This window comes from Aulostomus chinensis, chromosome 20 (assembly GCF_037954235.1).
Source record: "Aulostomus chinensis isolate RoL2024-O1b breed Wild chromosome 20, RoL_Achi_v1.0, whole genome shotgun sequence".
Classification (NCBI taxonomy): Eukaryota; Metazoa; Chordata; class Actinopteri; order Syngnathiformes; family Aulostomidae; genus Aulostomus; species Aulostomus chinensis.
Genome location: NC_141339.1, coordinates 21,692,991 through 21,709,474, shown reverse-complemented (window position 1 = coordinate 21,709,474; position 16,484 = coordinate 21,692,991). Strand labels below are relative to the sequence as shown.

General features: G+C 48.1%; 1 protein-coding gene across 2 annotated transcripts; it reads right to left on the bottom strand.

The window, feature by feature from the left end:
• Positions 1–6,261: 6,261 nt before the first annotated feature.
• On the bottom strand, positions 6,262–15,725 carry LOC147243244 (uncharacterized). Of its 2 annotated transcripts, none has more exons than XM_086189507.1 (11): positions 15,246–15,725; positions 13,761–13,883; positions 12,668–12,837; positions 10,328–10,383; positions 10,079–10,217; positions 9,858–9,985; positions 9,605–9,740; positions 8,444–8,621; positions 7,868–7,948; positions 7,100–7,364; positions 6,262–7,016 (listed from the first exon to the last, which is right to left on the bottom strand). In XM_086189507.1, the coding sequence occupies exons 1-11, from the start codon at positions 15,504–15,506 to the stop codon at positions 6,262–6,264; spliced, it is 2,292 nt and encodes a 763-aa protein (XP_086045633.1). In that variant the 5' UTR covers positions 15,507–15,725. The 2 variants fall into 2 exon arrangements, with proteins under 2 accessions (XP_086045633.1, XP_086045634.1); XM_086189508.1 differs by having other exon boundaries at positions 10,085–10,217.
• Between the last annotated feature and the right edge of the window lie 759 nt (positions 15,726–16,484).

The following is a 16,484-nucleotide window of genomic DNA, read 5'->3' as shown; positions in this document are numbered from 1 at the left end:
CTCCACTCGGACGGGGGAACCAAAGGAGGTTCTCTCTTTTACGGGCCTGCATTGATGATGATCTAACCCTGATTCACAGGAGCAGAACCCAGAGGGAACACAGAGCTGCGTCACATCAGCAGCACTGAAAACTGGGGAAGAGACCTCAAGTTCTCTCAACTCAGGGTAGTGTTTGCTATCGAGATACCCCCCCGGTCACCAGTAAGCATCCGTAACTAAGTTAAAGTGAGTTTCCGTAACTGCGTCTCTGTCAGAGCCAGAGAACAGAGGACAATGAGCCAGCAGTTCTTTTACTCTCCACTAGATGTCAGCAGAGAGGTGGTTTGAACCATGCCGCCAGCAATCAGGCACAGAACTTCTCTTTATGTCTTCACTGGGGTCCAGGGACCTCTTGCAGGCTTCTTCGGCAGGTTTTTTTTTTTTTTTTCCTCCAGTGCTTCGTGTCACCAAACTCCAAAATCTGGGATGAAGACAGTAAAAATACACCAGAGGAGGAAGACTGACGGTGCAGAGGCTCTAACGGGCGTCTGGCTGTTGCTGTGACCTCATTAACATGTTTGTGTCACCTCATACAGTTTTTTTCCCGGGACCCCACTTCCTCAGCAGAGCAATCCAGAACGCCAGAGCTGTCTGCCTCTCTCACGGAAGACACGCTGACCCAGAACTACTGGAGGTGGAGGCCTTTGATAGGACCACGCTTGGAGATGGAGGTACGTGACAAGAGGAGTTCTGTAGTCACGGCTTCAGCTGTGAGGGATGTTCAGAACACAACACGAGGGTCTACAAACGAGGCTTTGCACAATTTAAGCTAAAAAAAAGAAAAGAAAATCAGAACCATTCAAACACTGGAAAAAGATGATGGCAACGAGGAGATTAGCAACTTTAAAGCTCAGGGGGAGGAGGGGGAAAAAAAAAACCTTGAAATGATTTTTAAAACCACAAGAAACCAACATTTCTAAACAACAAAAAGACACCGTGTCAGAGGGTGTGTCTTTGTTTGTGAAATTCAAATAAAAGGGAAGTTAATCTAGTTCTCATTTTACTGAAGCCCCCCCGGAGAGGACCCTTAGGGATCCCTGGACCCCACTTTGAGAACCCTATGCGATTCCATTTCAGCTCAGTTGTGATGGATGGGAAACTGGACCCACGATATTTTACGCTGCGATTCAATCATCCAACAGTGAGAAGTTGTTTTGATTGTAACTGCCAACTGATCGGTAAAATCCAGTAAATCAAGGGGGGAGGGGGGGGGGGTGAAAAACAAACATGCGAATAAATCAGTGTGTCTATCAAAGTCAACGCCACATACCAGCGCGACACAAAACGGCCAGCAGGTGGCGTCGTAGCTCAGCAGATGTTGGAAGGAGTTTGGAGGAGCAAGTTTGAGGGGTTTGATGGAAATATTGTTTACACGCACGCACACACACACACACACACACACACACACACACACACACACACACACACACAGGTGTACAGCTGGCATGTTAATAGCCGTCGTCCCAGTGTGAACAGCGTGTGTGTTGAACTTAACACCTCTGACTCACGCGGCTCTGCTCTCTATTACAGTCTTCATTAGTAATTGATTGTCTCTTCGCCGGCAAGTTTGTCTGGCAGCTAAATGTGTGTGTGTGTGTGTGTGTGTGTGTGTGTGTGTGTGTGTGTGTGTGTACTGTAGTCTTCTCACTCACAGCCACTGTTAAACACCATCATACACGCGCAGTGACTGAGTATTTTCAAATGCTGATGAATCCTATATTAATCTTGAGGGGAAAGCGCTCCACAACATCAGACGGTAGAACGCCGCGGCCCTCGGACCTCCATAAACACACATATATCACCGAGTCGCTGTGTTTAGAAGCGGAGGCCCTGCTTGTCTGTCTTGGATCGGCCCTCTGTTGCGAAGGCGCTGAGTGCTGCCTGTCCAAACAGCGGGCAGCAGATCAGGACGGCTGCTTATCTTGACGGGATCTTTTTCATACAGAAATACGACTCGGCGAGCAATGATTTGTCCAAACAACGTGTGGCGAGCAGGCTAGACGATCAAGGCCTCTTAAAAAAAAAAAGGAGCTGATATTCGCGGGTTTACTGTGTCAGTGGATGAAAGAATGTTGTTTATCACATCCAAGAGGCTGTGCATCGCTGCATCTGCTCATCAAGCACGGTGATTCTGATCAGAAAACACCACAAGTCAAACATCTCGTCACTGTAGCGGCTCCAGATCTCTCCTCGCCCCGGTGACCAACTTTTCCCTCCAGAACTTTTGACCTGCTTGGATTTGCAGTTCGCTAATTAGCGCCCTTGAATGTGATGGCGCAGTTAGCAACAGAAGCTAAACAAGAGCACTAGCTGACTGAGTTGATACCGAAACTGTTTCCCTAAAGAGTCCCGTGACTGCTCTAGCAACACAACCATGGGGATGTGTTTGTTGGAGGGAAAAGATTATTATAAGATAATTAAAAGACAACGGCGGGTTTTCGACTCTCTTGGTGCTTTCTCTCTTTCTCTGAACAGAACATGAAATATAAAGCATGCGACCGACACTTTAGAACTGTTGTTTTTTTGTTTTTAATGGAATGAAAGGGAACTATTCACAGCAAAGCTCAAAAACATCAGTCAGTAGCTAGCTAGCAGTGAGGTAGGCTAATGCTGGCAGCTACCTGCTAGCAGGGAGAGGTAGCTGAATTTGGGTTTGAAGTCTCCTGGAATGAATTCAAGTATATCAGTATACCTCTTGTTTAACCGCTACAGGGGGTTACATCTGAGCTGGCGGTAAATTTCTTGATGATTTGCCGATGTGGGGCTGTGTTTGACGACAGTGCTAACCGGAGCCAGCATGCCTAGTCTGCTAGCTGAGCCTCAGCACTCTCCCGCTGCTGGATAGCGGCCATGAGGGATTTCTTCATATTTTAGCTTGACTACTGTGACTACACCCTCTGAATCATTATTTGGACAGTATCTCACTGCCGGAGGCCATAATCTGCAACATAATGTGCAAAAAATGCTATAAACACATTTCAAGTGTTTTGTTGTGTTTTGTTTTTTTGACAGAGGCCGCAAAGACAGACGAGGCGTCAGGCAGGCTGAGGCTGCAAAGGCGGAGGAAAAGTATGACAGTAAAAGATCTGGTGGATCCGGATTCACAAGACACAGAAGCCGGCAGCTGTGTGATCGGTGGCAGCTCACAGGACGACAGCTTCAATCACCTTAACAGTGTCAAGGTCAGCGAGTGTCGGTTTCAACTGTGAATGACTCGGCAAGAAAGACGCGGGCAGAAAAGGCTAAAAACAAGATAATTCTGGGTGTCATTGAGCTGCAAGGAATTATCTCTGAAGCGTAAAAGCGGACACGTTATAAAGCTGGCCGCGCTCCACCTTCCTCTCCAGCGTGGAGGTGCGTGCGCCGGCGCCGAGGTGACATCGGGCCTCTGCTGAAGTAGCTGACAGTTAATCAGGGGTGGCATCAATTAAACAGCGTTCAGCTCGGGTTGCGGCCCTGTGGCGCTGGACGTTTTGTGCGCTGATGACCCTTGTGACACACACAGACACACATTCGCCATCATGGTGGAGCCTAGTTAACCACTCTGGTCCATGGGCTGCCTGCCCCCCCTCTCCTGTGAGGTGAAGCTCAATTATAGATGACCATCATTAGAAACCAGAGCTGCTGGAACACAGGCTCCCCCAGACTGACACTGTGATGGGCACGGCGATTATTCTGAGGGACACCCAAGACTATTGAGGCCATGATGGAGTAACACCATCCAATTTATCCCATAACCGCTGCGCCTTTAACCATCTGACCTCCAGTGTGGGGATCTGTACCAGCAGCATGACCAGCGCTCGAAATCATCGCACATTGTTGATTAGCTGACGCTTGCAGGTAAATTTGAGGGTTCTAAATTTGATATTTTGTCTTAAAAGTCACTCAAAGAGCAACGGTTCGGCGTGAGGTCACTGTAGGTTCGTTGTTGAGGTTCAGGCAAAGCAAAACATAGAAGTCGCTGCTTTTCTGGCTTAAATCTCAAGAGCAAGTGTTGACATGGAGCCAGGTTTTGTTCCAGGCTCTCGTGAGTGCTGGTTCACAGCAGGGGCCGTGTCAGAGAGACCAGGGTCACCTGTTCTAATCTTCTCTTTGGACTCCAATGACATTTAAAAGTTCTGAGGGTTTCGAATCAGTAAGTAGCTCAAGCCCACCCACCCCTCCCAAAAAAAACAGACAGGAGGCTGTTTTACATGTGCTGTTTTACATTGGGGGGGGGGGGGGGCTGCAAAAGACCTCAGGGGTCAAAGGTCAAGGTCACTGTCACCTCACATTAACACTCCATCTCAGGAACGTCTTGAGGAAGCGACGTGATTTTACCGACTCATTACTCTGACTTGGCTTTTCGTCCTGAGCCGGCTGTTGCTGTGTTCATGGACGAGCCTCAGGAGGTTCCCTCTCAGGTCTCTGCGTGTGTGAAGTAGCAGGGGAGACATGCTTGCGTGCAGCATGCATCATTGATGGACTTTCCATGCTTCGTCCCGGTGGTACACAGACGCGCTTCTCCGACTCTACGTAGAGGGGAGTGGGATACAGGAGGAGCTCCTCCCACTGAAACCGGTGGGCTGCGTAGCGCTGGTCAAACGGTGCAGTTACCAGTATGGCGTCCGTCATGTGACACACGCTTGCCAGAACTCTCCCAGATACGTATGCTGCATTCAGGTGAAGTCGGACTAATTGGATGAATGAGTTTTTGTCTGGTCAAAATGGAAGAAGTGTCAGAAAAACAACTTGAAGATGATTATTTTTGTAACACGTGTTCTGGAGCCGTACACGCGTGTCTGATGCTGATATCAGAGCTTCATATCACTATGTAGTGGCCACACGGGTAACAGGAGTGTGTGCGCGTGTGCGTGTGTGTAATCCATCTCAGTGGGTTCAATCTGTCCTTAATGGGTACTTGAACACGTAGACCCCCCCAAGTGCATGCGCTCATACAATGGATCCCGTGACATAACAGCCTGAATTATTTAGTGGCTACGCTGAGTCCCACGATGCGGCTCCCAGATTCCTCTGCATGCCTGTCTGCAGCTTGGCAGGTCTCAGCAGGTCTCGGCAGGTCTCAGCAGGTCTCAGCAGGTCTCGGCAGGTCTCAGCAGGTCTCAGCGGGTCTCGGCAGGTCTTGGCGGGTCTCAGCAGGTCTCAGCTGGTTTCAGCGGGTCTCGACAAGTGTCGGTGGGTCTTGGCGGTCCCTGAGGAGCAGAACTGAGTTCTGGACAGAAACTTGATTCATGCTGATTTGCATTTGGATGCTGGATCATCCAGGACGTTTCCATAGTGACTCAAATACGCTCAGACTGTGTCTCCTGCGATGATTGACAGCAAAGTGTCGATTCACAACTTCAGTCAGATTTTTGCCACAAACAACAAAGAACTTTTAATGTCAGTACAAAAAAATGTATTCAACGATATAAATATTCAAGCTCAGGTTGAGATGGAAATGAAGATGCACACACTGGGATTTAAAAACGGTTAGTAATCGTAAAGGAATCCAAAAATCTAACCAAGAATTCCCGTCATGTTTTATACGTTGATGTCCAGCTCTGTCCAGCTCAGATGGACATGAAGGTCAGAAACTGAACTCCTGAGCGTTTCCCTGGGATCGAAGTCCAGATGTTCCCCAGAACCTGAAACTTTGGCCACATTTTAAATGAACATTATACATGGAAAAGTTATTAATATAGACAGGGGCGTCATGCAAGCAACAGTTCCAGACAGTCCCCCCCCCCCCTACCCACCCCACCCCCCAAAAAAAGAAGAAGAATTTATTTATTATTTCATAACTCAATGAAAACGTTTTTGTAAGTGACCAATCTCAAGTTTCCATACTTTGTATTCCTACGCAGTATAAAGGACGTGTTCATTCTCTAGACATTTTTAAGTTAGTCATGTGAAACACGTTAGCTCATGAACGGGCCAGAGCTTTAGCGCATGTGTGTGTGTGTGTGTGTGTGTGTGTGTGTGTGCTACCTGCTCTTACAAACCTCGTAAGGAAGTTGACTTAAGATCTATACTATAATCAGAAGAACACATTTGACTCATGAAACTATAACATCATTTTATAAAAATACCAATATGAAAAGGTGCCTCTCTGGATGGGGCCTGACGCGTCTGTGTCTGCCAGACGTGTGTTTTGGCACTGCTTGTGCTGTGAATACTGTGCACGCCACTAGCTTATCTTCCTCCTCCATCCGCCCTCCCTCTCCTCCCCCCTCCATCATGTCAGTAGTCCATGCTGTGGAGCTGGTTCTTCCTCTCTGTTTTCCCTTGCAGAGCTGCAGGAAGCAGTGGCAGATTCAGGTCGGCCACGCGGCGCTGGAGGGATGAACGTAACTGAACTGAGTTCCTCTTAGCGGCGTTCATCGCTCCTACTGCCGTCCCTCCCTCTCCTCCTGCTGCAGGCGTCTCCCTCCTCCTCCCCCTCTCCTTCCTCAAGGTCCTCATGACCAGAGTGTGTTGTCTCTGCGAGGGGAAGGCAGGAGGTTTGGACCCGTTCACCAGGAGACCAGAGGGCCCAGGTCGGGACAACCCAACCCATGTCATCTTCCTGCGGCGTCCATCTCTTGCTCCCACGTTGCGTAGACGAGGAAGGGGGTCGGAGGGTGATTTCTGTGTTGTCTCTGTGGTAACCAGGGGTTCTCTGTCCAAGGTGTGTGTGGCAGGGGCGTCAGCCTCCACGATCAACCTGGGGGGGGAGATGCAGCTCTTCTCAGAGGCGTAGAATGTCTGCAGCTTCTCCAGACGCTCGTTGATGCTCAGGTACTCGTCCTGGTTGTCATGGAAACAACCTGACTCGGGATCCGCTGCGCCGTCCGATCGCGTTGTCCTGAGCGGGTGTGTGTGTCGGCTCGGTCTGGACGCGCCGCTGTCTTTGATGGCCTCGACGTGTAAAGGGACTTGGCAAGGGGCGGAGTCAGAGAGTTGGGATGCAGAGCTTTTAGGTGGAGACAGCTGGACGAGTTCCGGGTCCCTGAAGACTAGAACACACAAGCAGAAATGTAGAGGCGGTCACGCTGCGACGCTGCTGGACGTGTCTCTGCAGGTGTTAGCAAGTCCTCACCCTCAGGAAACAAAGTCTCTCTGGTGTCCAAGGCAACGGCGACCTCCTCGTCAGTGGTGCCGTCCTCTGCAGACAGAGGACCAGGCAAAGGTGAGGGGAGCAGGGGAGGCAGAGAGGGAGACGGGGCTCGGTTGTTGTCTTCCTCTCGCTGGTCCTTCCTCTGCGGGTGCTCCAGCCTCTTCCTGCTGCTCTGACCTTCAGCCATTTTCGGAGCCTTCAGAGGTCTGCTGGACTGCTGAGGGCTTTTTCCGTTGATCATTTCATTCTAAAAGGAGGCGCAAGAATATTTTTACTGGCACACTTGCAACAAGTCCTCCGAGCCATTCAGCTGTAAACGCTGCCGATACCACGGATGCTACCATGCCGTAAAAAAACACCGGGTTAGGGAAAGATCACGGTCTGGGTTCAAGTGAGCTCTGTTTTGACAGAAACCTGAAGCCAACACTCACCACTGGCGACACAAAACCAACAGCCTGAGCCCACTGCAGCTGCACTGGATCCTGTCACTGACCCTGCAGTGTCCAACAATCCCGCGGGGCAGCAGCGACAGCCAGAGCAGCTCTCTCCGCTCAGGCGCCTTCTGCTCCAGCTGCCCATCCGGCGCTCCCTCCACCTCCTTATACGGATTTTTCTCATCCAGGTTCTACCTCTTTACCATTTATTTTTAGCGGACGCGTCAACGTCTTTAATAGCCAAAAAAAACATTTGTGAAGATGGGAACAGCCGTCATATCATCATCACTACAGCACCAAATGTTTAGTGCATTACCTGCTGTTGCGCCTTTGACTGGATGTTGTTCTCTCTCCAGGTGCTCTTGCCGGGAAGTGTCCAGTCGTTGCTCTCCAGCTTCTGCTGATGACAGTTAGCCTGCTTAGCCTGGAACTGCTAGCCTGTAGTCCGAAACAGCCTCACTGACAGTAACTGTTGATGGCTTTGATTCACTCTCTACTTGCTTGTTTGGACTTTAAATGAGTTACAACAGAAAAAAAAAACCACGTGAAGTAAGAAAATAAGATGTCACGAGAAATAAGAAGCCAAGCAAGAAACATGTTAGATCAACAAACATGACCAATTCATTTTGTCCCTTCTGGGCGACTGTGGATTCAACATGGCCGCCGTGTGGAAGAGGATCTCTTTAGTTTATCTCAGCTCATGAAAACACCATTTGTAGTTTCTGTTGGTTAAACGTTCATGAATACATAATTATGAATATCATAACAAGTCTACACTCTACACACTGTTTCTTTGAGTCTTCAAAGTAGAAGTGGAATAATTACTTTTCGTCATATTTACTTTTTTATTTAGTGTGTGTGTGTGTGTGTGTGTGTGTGTGTGTGTGAGAACCTTGCTGGCCTTGGCTCCTTTTTGGCTCCTGTTGAGTTTGATGAGCAGCAGGTGATAGGAGGCCATGATGGCGGAGGGTCGGTTGGCGGTGAGAGTGTGCGTGATCTCGGCGAGGGAGTAGCCCAGTGTCTCCTTCATGTATGTCAGCACGGATGAATCCAGGTCTTCTTCACATAGCCTGGGATATTGAGGGGGGGGGGGGGGGGGGGGTAAGCGGAGAGGAATCTAACGGCTTGTTAAAGGTCCGACGGAGAGGAATGAGTGGTAACGGAAGGATTCTGGTTTGAGGATTTTCAAACTGCGAGCTGGAGCTGGAACAAGTTCTTGCTTCATTCATGTGGATTTAGAGAAATTGCCATCATTGCCAGGCAGAGTTATCCATGATTGCATTTCCACCCCGCATGAAGTGATAAAAGCCCTTTAGTCATGCTGTAATATTCAAAGCTGCCACACTGCTGACCACAAGAATGCTGGTTTGCAGTGATTTCCCTCCTGGTCCTTTTGTCCACGCCGTAATGTTTGCTGCAGAACTCTTTGTCCTAAGTGTCACTTTGCGCTCGAATTACAAACATTACCAGTGGAATCATTTCAAAGGCACATGTGAATGTAATAAATGTAAAATCATATTTTGCTGCGTTTTCATTCTTCTTCAGTGATTCGTCACCAAGCGTGACAGACGTGCTTCCCCCTTTTTCATCAACTCCATGTCACTGCATCTGAGCAGTGTGTTACAATCGACTCCAGAGGTGCCCGATGTGGGGCCCATGGGGCCTCCTATGAGGTTCAACCCTGCTCGCTAGACATAAGAATGAATAAAATTACCAGCCTGGAAAATTAAAAGTTAAAAATAAAGGATCCTGCAGGCCGTCATTCCGGGTCCGTCAGGCACCGGACGCCTGGAGCGACGCACTGATTTCTCCTGTTTCACTACACTTGTGTTCTCCTGCTTCTGATGGTCTCAACCGCAGAAAACAGACCTGTAACGTCATGGAAGCACCTGAAAAATGTTGTTTTATTGTCGTTGAAGCATTTAAGGTGTTATTCATCTACGTCAAGACCTAAAAAAAAACCTACTCTGTCAAGGGAACTTGGTCACTGTCCTGTGGCCCCCCCAAGGGAAAACCTGCGGTCCCCTCTGATCCGGCCCTGGTAGACGTCTACCTGTTCGTATGTGAGAGCGTGTGCAGCGGCCTCTTGGCGTATCCCTCGTTGATCCACCTCTCCTCCATGGCAGCCCTGATGCTGGGTCTCTTGTCCGGGTCGGGCTCCAGCAGGGACAACACAAACGTCACGGCTCCTGCAGGCCGAGCACGGACGCGTTAGAGGGGTAGCTCAGGTACGGCGGTGCGTGAGGCTCAATTAAAAGCATGTGATCCTGTTTTCAGGGTGAACCAGTCCAGACGTGGGAAGTTACCTTTACTGACGTCGGCGGGGATGCTGCCGATGTCCCCGCTGACCATCTTCTGGTGCAGCTGCTTGATGTTGAAAGGCTCAACAGTGAAAGGCAGAGTTCCTGTCAGCATGGCGAACATGCTCACGCCCCTGAAAACACACACAGGCGGGCAGAATACACACATGTTTACATGATGCAAACAACCTTTTCATTGGGACACATGCTAAGGTTCTGTCACTTACACGGACCAGACATCTACTTTGGGTCCGTACTTCCTGTGAGCGAGCAGCTCGGGGGCGGCGTAGGCAGGACTTCCACACTGAGTGTTGAGAAGCTCCAGGGACAGAGATTCGGCCTTCAGAGTGTTGCTGAGGCCAAAGTCTGGAGGAAACATCAGATTTTTACAGCCGAACTGATCCGACCAACATCAAGTGTCAGTGGACTGAACGCTGCCCGTCAGACTGCAGCAGGCGGGCGGAGCCTCAACGTACCTACGATCTTGATGTTGTTGTGCTCATCAAGCAGGAAGTTTTCAATCTTTAAATCTCTACAGAGGGAGAGAAAGAAAGCTGCTCAGTTTGTGACAGAGTCATTTCTCAATGCTTGTTCCGACTGGACTTTAAAGTGTTTTCGCCTCCAGTGTTTTGGAAACTTGTTGTTGGATTGAAGGACTTCTGCTGCTGGTTTGGTTCAAACTTTTATGGACAGTCACGCTGGACTGACGGAGGCAGAGGAAACGCAGCGAAGCTTTGGTTTGGTTGAGTAGAACTCCAGCATTCACCATCCCAGGAGAAGCCCCATCCTACTATCTTACTAGGTTTAGGAAGGTTAAAGAAAAGGGTAAAAAAAAAAATCTGCCCATAAAATTCCAAGTGCCACATCATAGGTCAACACCGCCCCCCCTTCCCTCCCTGCAATGTCATGAAAATCAGCCCCGTAAGTTCTGCACAATCTAGTGAACTCAAAACCATCAGTTGAAAACAAACTTATTGATACAAGTAAGTTTGGAGGATCAGGGCTCCTGGTTCTGATCCTGGTCTGGGTCCTAGATACCTGAACTCTTCACCTTCACTCGTCTTCCTCGCTCATCTCTTTTATTCACCTGGAAAAGTTGCCTGGAGTCCCCCCACCAACCGAGCCGCCTGCTCTCCAGCTACACGGCTAAATGAAATTCTGTGGTCAGGAGGGAGAGAGGCCCTATAAACCATCAACTAATAACTTTAGCCTGGGAATCAGCCATGCTCCTTTCATCCGCCTTCATCGAACCAACAGACACAAGAATCCAGAGAACTCGGCTCACACAACCTGAGGAGGGTTCAAAGCCAGATGGAGGAAGACGGAGGGGAGCCGACATTGGCACGGAGGAGAAAATGTATGCGGCAAACCTCGTGAACGTGGGTGGCAGGAGGTGCGTTTAAGTGCAAATTTTCCATTTATTTCCATTTTAATCGTCTGTGTGTGGGACTGTGGTGGTGTGTGTATGAGTGTGTGTGTGTCAGGGCGAGAGGTGCTCTTGAAGGGTTGAGGGCGACGTCGTTGAGGGACTTCATTAGAGAGGAAGTCCATGATGTTGTGATGATGTGTGAATCATGGCGCCGGCGCTGGATGATGAGGTCATTGCCTGGTAATCACATTCCCACCTTCAGAGGAGCCAAGGTCTTAAAGCAAAGCCCAGAGCTGTGCATATCGTGTGGCTGCAGCATGTGTGTGTGTGTGTGTGTGTGTGTGTGTGTGTGACAGAGAGAGAGAGAGAGAGTGTAGGGTCTCTAACACCTACAGGTACCAGAATGCCTCTAAAGTAACACCTTTAACTCCCACACTCCAGAGATTCTTATTCATTTAGCATTTCCTTCTCTGCAGGCTGTTAATGCTTGGCAAACCCGTGTGTGTGTGTGTGTGTGTGTGTGTGTGTGTGTGTGTGTGTGTGTGTGTGTGTGTGTGTGTGTGTGTGTGTGTGTTTGTGCGTGTGTGCATATGAATATCCTGTGTGTGTGTATAGGTGTTTGAATTTAACAGTCTCCAGACAACAAACAGCTACTGTTAGCAGGGTGGTTTTGTTGTGCCACCATGCAGGACCATGTAACAGTTAGAAGACAAAACCATTCAAATGAGTTTTAGTAGTAGTAGTAGTAGTAGTAGTAGTAGGACTGGTAGTAATATTATCATATGTGTGAGCTCAGTGCTCATTTTGATGTCTGACATTCAGACAAAAACTTTTAAAACTGTAGTTGAAACTGTGTCTTTACCTCAGAATCAACTTTTTGATCCTCTGACACAAATTCAAGCGGCGCTTGAACGTCCTTCAGCATCGGCGTTTTTTGTTTGTTTGTCCTGTTTTGCTTCTTGTTTGTGACGCGGAGTGAGACACGCCAGGAATAGAATAAGAAAAGAGCATCCCCACAACTAACATTAAAATGCAGCTCATCTCCTCGCGATGGGATTTCTACGAATTTGCTTTTAGTTTACAGAGGATTCTAACCCTTGCATGGGCAGGAGACCAAAGCAGCCTTGAAGCACGTACATTAACGTCATTAATTATGTTTGGGTTGCTATCAAACTAATGAATGAGTCATAGGTGTTTTATCTCCCATTTCACTTCAGGATCCAAGGTCTTTAAACCAGAACCGTCCCAATCATTGGTGTTTTGTGACAAAAACCTTAGTTTTTGCTTGTCTGTTTTATTAAACATCAGCTGAGAACTTTCAGAGAGAGTCAGCAGGTAGGAAGCAAGCAGCCAAACATGAGGACACATGACGCAGACCGTGTGTGTGTGTGTGTGTGTGTGTGTGTGTGTGCGCGTGTGTGTGTGTGCGTGTGTGTGTGTGTGTCACCTGTGTACGATGCCGTGTCTGTGCAGGTGTTCCACTGCAGAGAGGATCTGGCGGGTGTAGCGTCGCACCTCCCTCTCATCCAGCCTCTTCCTCTCACAGATCCGGTCCATCAGGTCTCCTCCTGCACACAGCTCCATGGCCATGTAGTAGCTGTTCTCTGTCTCCAGAGTCTCTCACACACACACACACACACACACACACACACGTAGAAACCTTTTCATGTGGCATCAGATCCAGGTTCACAGGGATTCTGTATTAATTTATTAGGAAATATGACATGGAAACGAGGCGTATTTATAGTGAGATCATTTACTCTGCTTTGTAACTCCAGATTGGAGGTTTGTAGGATTAATCTGAGTTAAAATGGGCCACAGCTACCAATGAGATCCTGAAAAATATCTAAAAAAAAAAAAAAAAAAAGTTGTGGTACCACATCCAGACGTATGTGGTGATTATATTGTAGTTTAACTATATAACCGAACTGACAGTTGGATGAAGAACCTGGATTATACTAGACAAAGAACCCGGATTATACTGGATGAAGAATCTGTAATATACTGGATGAAGAACCTGGATTATACTGGATGAAGAACCTAGATTATACTGGATGAAGAACCTAGATTATACTGGATGAAGAACCTAGATTATACTGGATGAAGAACCTGGATTATACTAGACAAAGAACCTGGATTATACTGGATGAAGAACCTGGATTATACTGGATGAAGAACCTGGATTATACTGGATGAAGAACCTGGATTATACTAGACAAAGAGCCTGAATTACACTGGATGAAGAACCTGGATTATACTGGATGAAGAACCTGGATTATACTGGATGAAGAACCTGGATTATACTGGATGAAGAACCTGGATTATACTGGATGAAGCACCCGCGAATTGTAAACACACATCAACAGTCAGTCTCCATTAACGTCAGGCTAGAATCAAAGTGTGGGAGGGAGAAATAGATTTGTGTGCTCAAGCAGTTTAACAGGGAGTACTTGGAAGGCAAGTTATACTACTTTTGGTGAAGTACTGCTGTAAACAACAACAATAACAGATGCTGTTACTTGACGCAGTTTTTTTTGTACCTCTAGGAGTACAACGATGTGAGGATGTCGCACCATCTGATGAATTCGAGGTTCTCTCTTCATGTTCTTTAACACGTACGAGTCCTGGCGGGCTTTCTTCTTGTCAATCACCTTAATGGCCACCTGAACACACACACACACACACACACACACACACACACACACACACACACACACACACACACACACGTTCACGCACTGTTATTTATGATTTCTATTCATTTTCACATTATTTGCTTCCCTTTCTATGCACATTCCCTCAGATGAAACAGATCGGTCACTTCTATCTTATTAACTTTTATCTTTCCTGTCAGAAACCTCGTTTAAATGCACTTCTAACGCCTTCAAACTCGCACCTAGAAAACAGACCTGCACCTTTTGTTTGCTCGACGCCCGCAACTTTCCGGCCTCCCGTGGACCGTTTCAGCCGACGAGTCCCGTCTCAGAACTTTACCACACTTCCCCTACTTTCCCGTATTCAAATCTGTTTATACGCTGGATGAAATTCCAATTACTGCTGACTCGGCGTGGTGCTCGTCAGCTGTTCATGAAGGTAAATCGCAAACTACCTTTGTCACTGCAGCCGAGGAAGGAGAAGTTAATTAATGAGTGTGTAAATCTCCTGATTTATTCATCTCCTCATCTCAGTATAGCAAAGAGCTCCATCCCATGACAACACGTTAGCTTTCCCATTTGTGGAGACACGTAAATGATCTCGCCACCGCATAATAACAAGCTTGGTTACGTGGAGATGACGGATCAATTGACACGCCATCCCGAGGTGACATCATTGAAAAAGATATTAAAACTAAGGCCTTTATCAGTTTGGGTAGATGATTTCCTAGTGGCATCACTGCAGTACTGCGTTACAAAGTACTGCGGGATTTAGGCTGAAATCTGTCTTTGGTTCTATGAACCGTTGTCACCAGGAGCAAACAACCCCGGGGATGAGTTGGCTGGTTACCACGGCGACCAGGTCAGGTACATAGAAGCTGAGGTCAGAAATGCAGTGAGGGATGAAAGGAAGTTACACACAGATGTTAACACAGAGAAATGTTCACACACACACACACACACACACACACACACACACACACACACACACACACACACACACAGCCCCATGCAAAAACAGACAAAAAAAAAGTTTCCTTCGAGCTCATTTAGAGGAATTACAAGAACACGTGCACGGCAACTTTATGTATTTTTCATGATTCGCGTTTCTTTTATTCACAAAAAAGTTCATTGTTGAATCTCATCCAGTGTTTCTTCTCTGCGTCCATCTTACCCAGTAATCACAGGCGTGTCTGACTGACTTTTGAACACAGAAGAAGAAGAAGAAGAAGAAGAAGAGGAAGAACAGCAGCTTCCCTCAGCTTAATTATCAGTAATCAAGAGTGAGCAGGTTTTAGCTGTCGTCATCATCATCATCATCGTCGTCGTCGTCATCGTCCTGTGTGCTGCGGCCTGTCTCAGAGCACCAACCTTTTCCCCCGTGCCGATGTGCAGCCCCTCCATCACCCTGGCGAACGAGCCCTTGTTGATCATTTTCCCCACCAGGTAGGAGCCCACTCGTTTGGAGTGGGGGAAGCTCCGCAGCAGCTCCCTGGGGGCCTTCAGGGAGGGTAGAGGCTTCCGATCCTGGCACAGCACAGAGGCTTCCCTTTGGATCGCGTCGCGCCCTCCTTCACAACCTTCCTCAGCCACCATGACCTTTGGAGGGGGCTTCACTGAGGGGACTGGCATCTGGGACAGGGCCCGGGCCCCATGTGTCAGATCCAGAGGTAGGAGAGCCCAGGTAGGAACACACACCTCATGCTTGGAGGGACGCCGTCCTGGTTTGTCTTCCGGAGCCGGTGCACGTCCTTGTAAATATCCAGTATTCTTCCTCCCTTCTTCTTCATTTATTTTACCTTTCAGCAAGTAGAGCAGCGCTGGCCTCCCTCTGCTGCTCTCCGCTGGTTAGAGGATGATTAACCGGTGTGTTCTCAGGTCAGCTCCAGAGATGAGGAAGACATTCTACACCGTAATTACCCCCCCCCTCCCCCACCACCACCACACAGTTACACAGTAACCACTCACACTCTCTTACTTGACTCCACTTTCATGTTTATTTTCTGATTGTCGTAGTGTTTCCAGCGTGAGGAAAATCTCATTTCCTTTTTGCACGCCTGTGCTGCAAAGCATTTAGAGACAAGCGCACCTCTGAAATTATTTATATCATAACTGGAACATTTCTTCTTTGAAAGAAGAGCAAACCAAGCAAATGGAGACTGTCTGTTAGCTCACGCGTAGCTTGGTCTTGCTAGCTCGCCGTCTGCGGTCCAGCCAAATTCCAGGGGACAGCGTTTTTTTCTTCGCTTTTTTTTTTCACCAAAAATAAACAGAATTAGGAGTTTCACAAGCAAATGAAAGATGACAGTCGCTTCATCCCAATACCTGCCGCGTATTTTTCTCTTACAGTGTCGGCCGTTCAGTAGGATCACCTCCCAGCTGGCTCTGTGTGATGAAATACGTAGCAGTTCAGGTGAGACAGATTCTCATGGATGTTAGGAGGCGACGACACAAAGACTGGCACGGCTCCTGAAACCACAACCTGTCCCTCACAGCCTGGGCTGTACTGGGATTAAACCAGTGAGCAGATCGTCAGTTAAGTCCATTTCAGAGAAACTGTGGGAACTTGCGGTGTCGAACACTTACAGCCAAGTTTATTCATATTCCTCT

Coding starts and splice junctions, on each gene's coding strand:
- LOC147243244 (XM_086189507.1), bottom strand. CDS start 15,506: ATGCCAGTCCCCTCAGTGAAGCCCCCTCCAAAGGTCATGGTGGCTGAG. Junction 10,384..12,667: donor AGACACGGCATCGTACACAG/GTGACACACACA, acceptor CTCCCTCTGTAG/AGATTTAAAGATTGAAAACT. Junction 7,949..8,443: donor AAGGAGCCAAGGCCAGCAAG/GTTCTCACACAC, acceptor TGTCATCAGCAG/AAGCTGGAGAGCAACGACTG.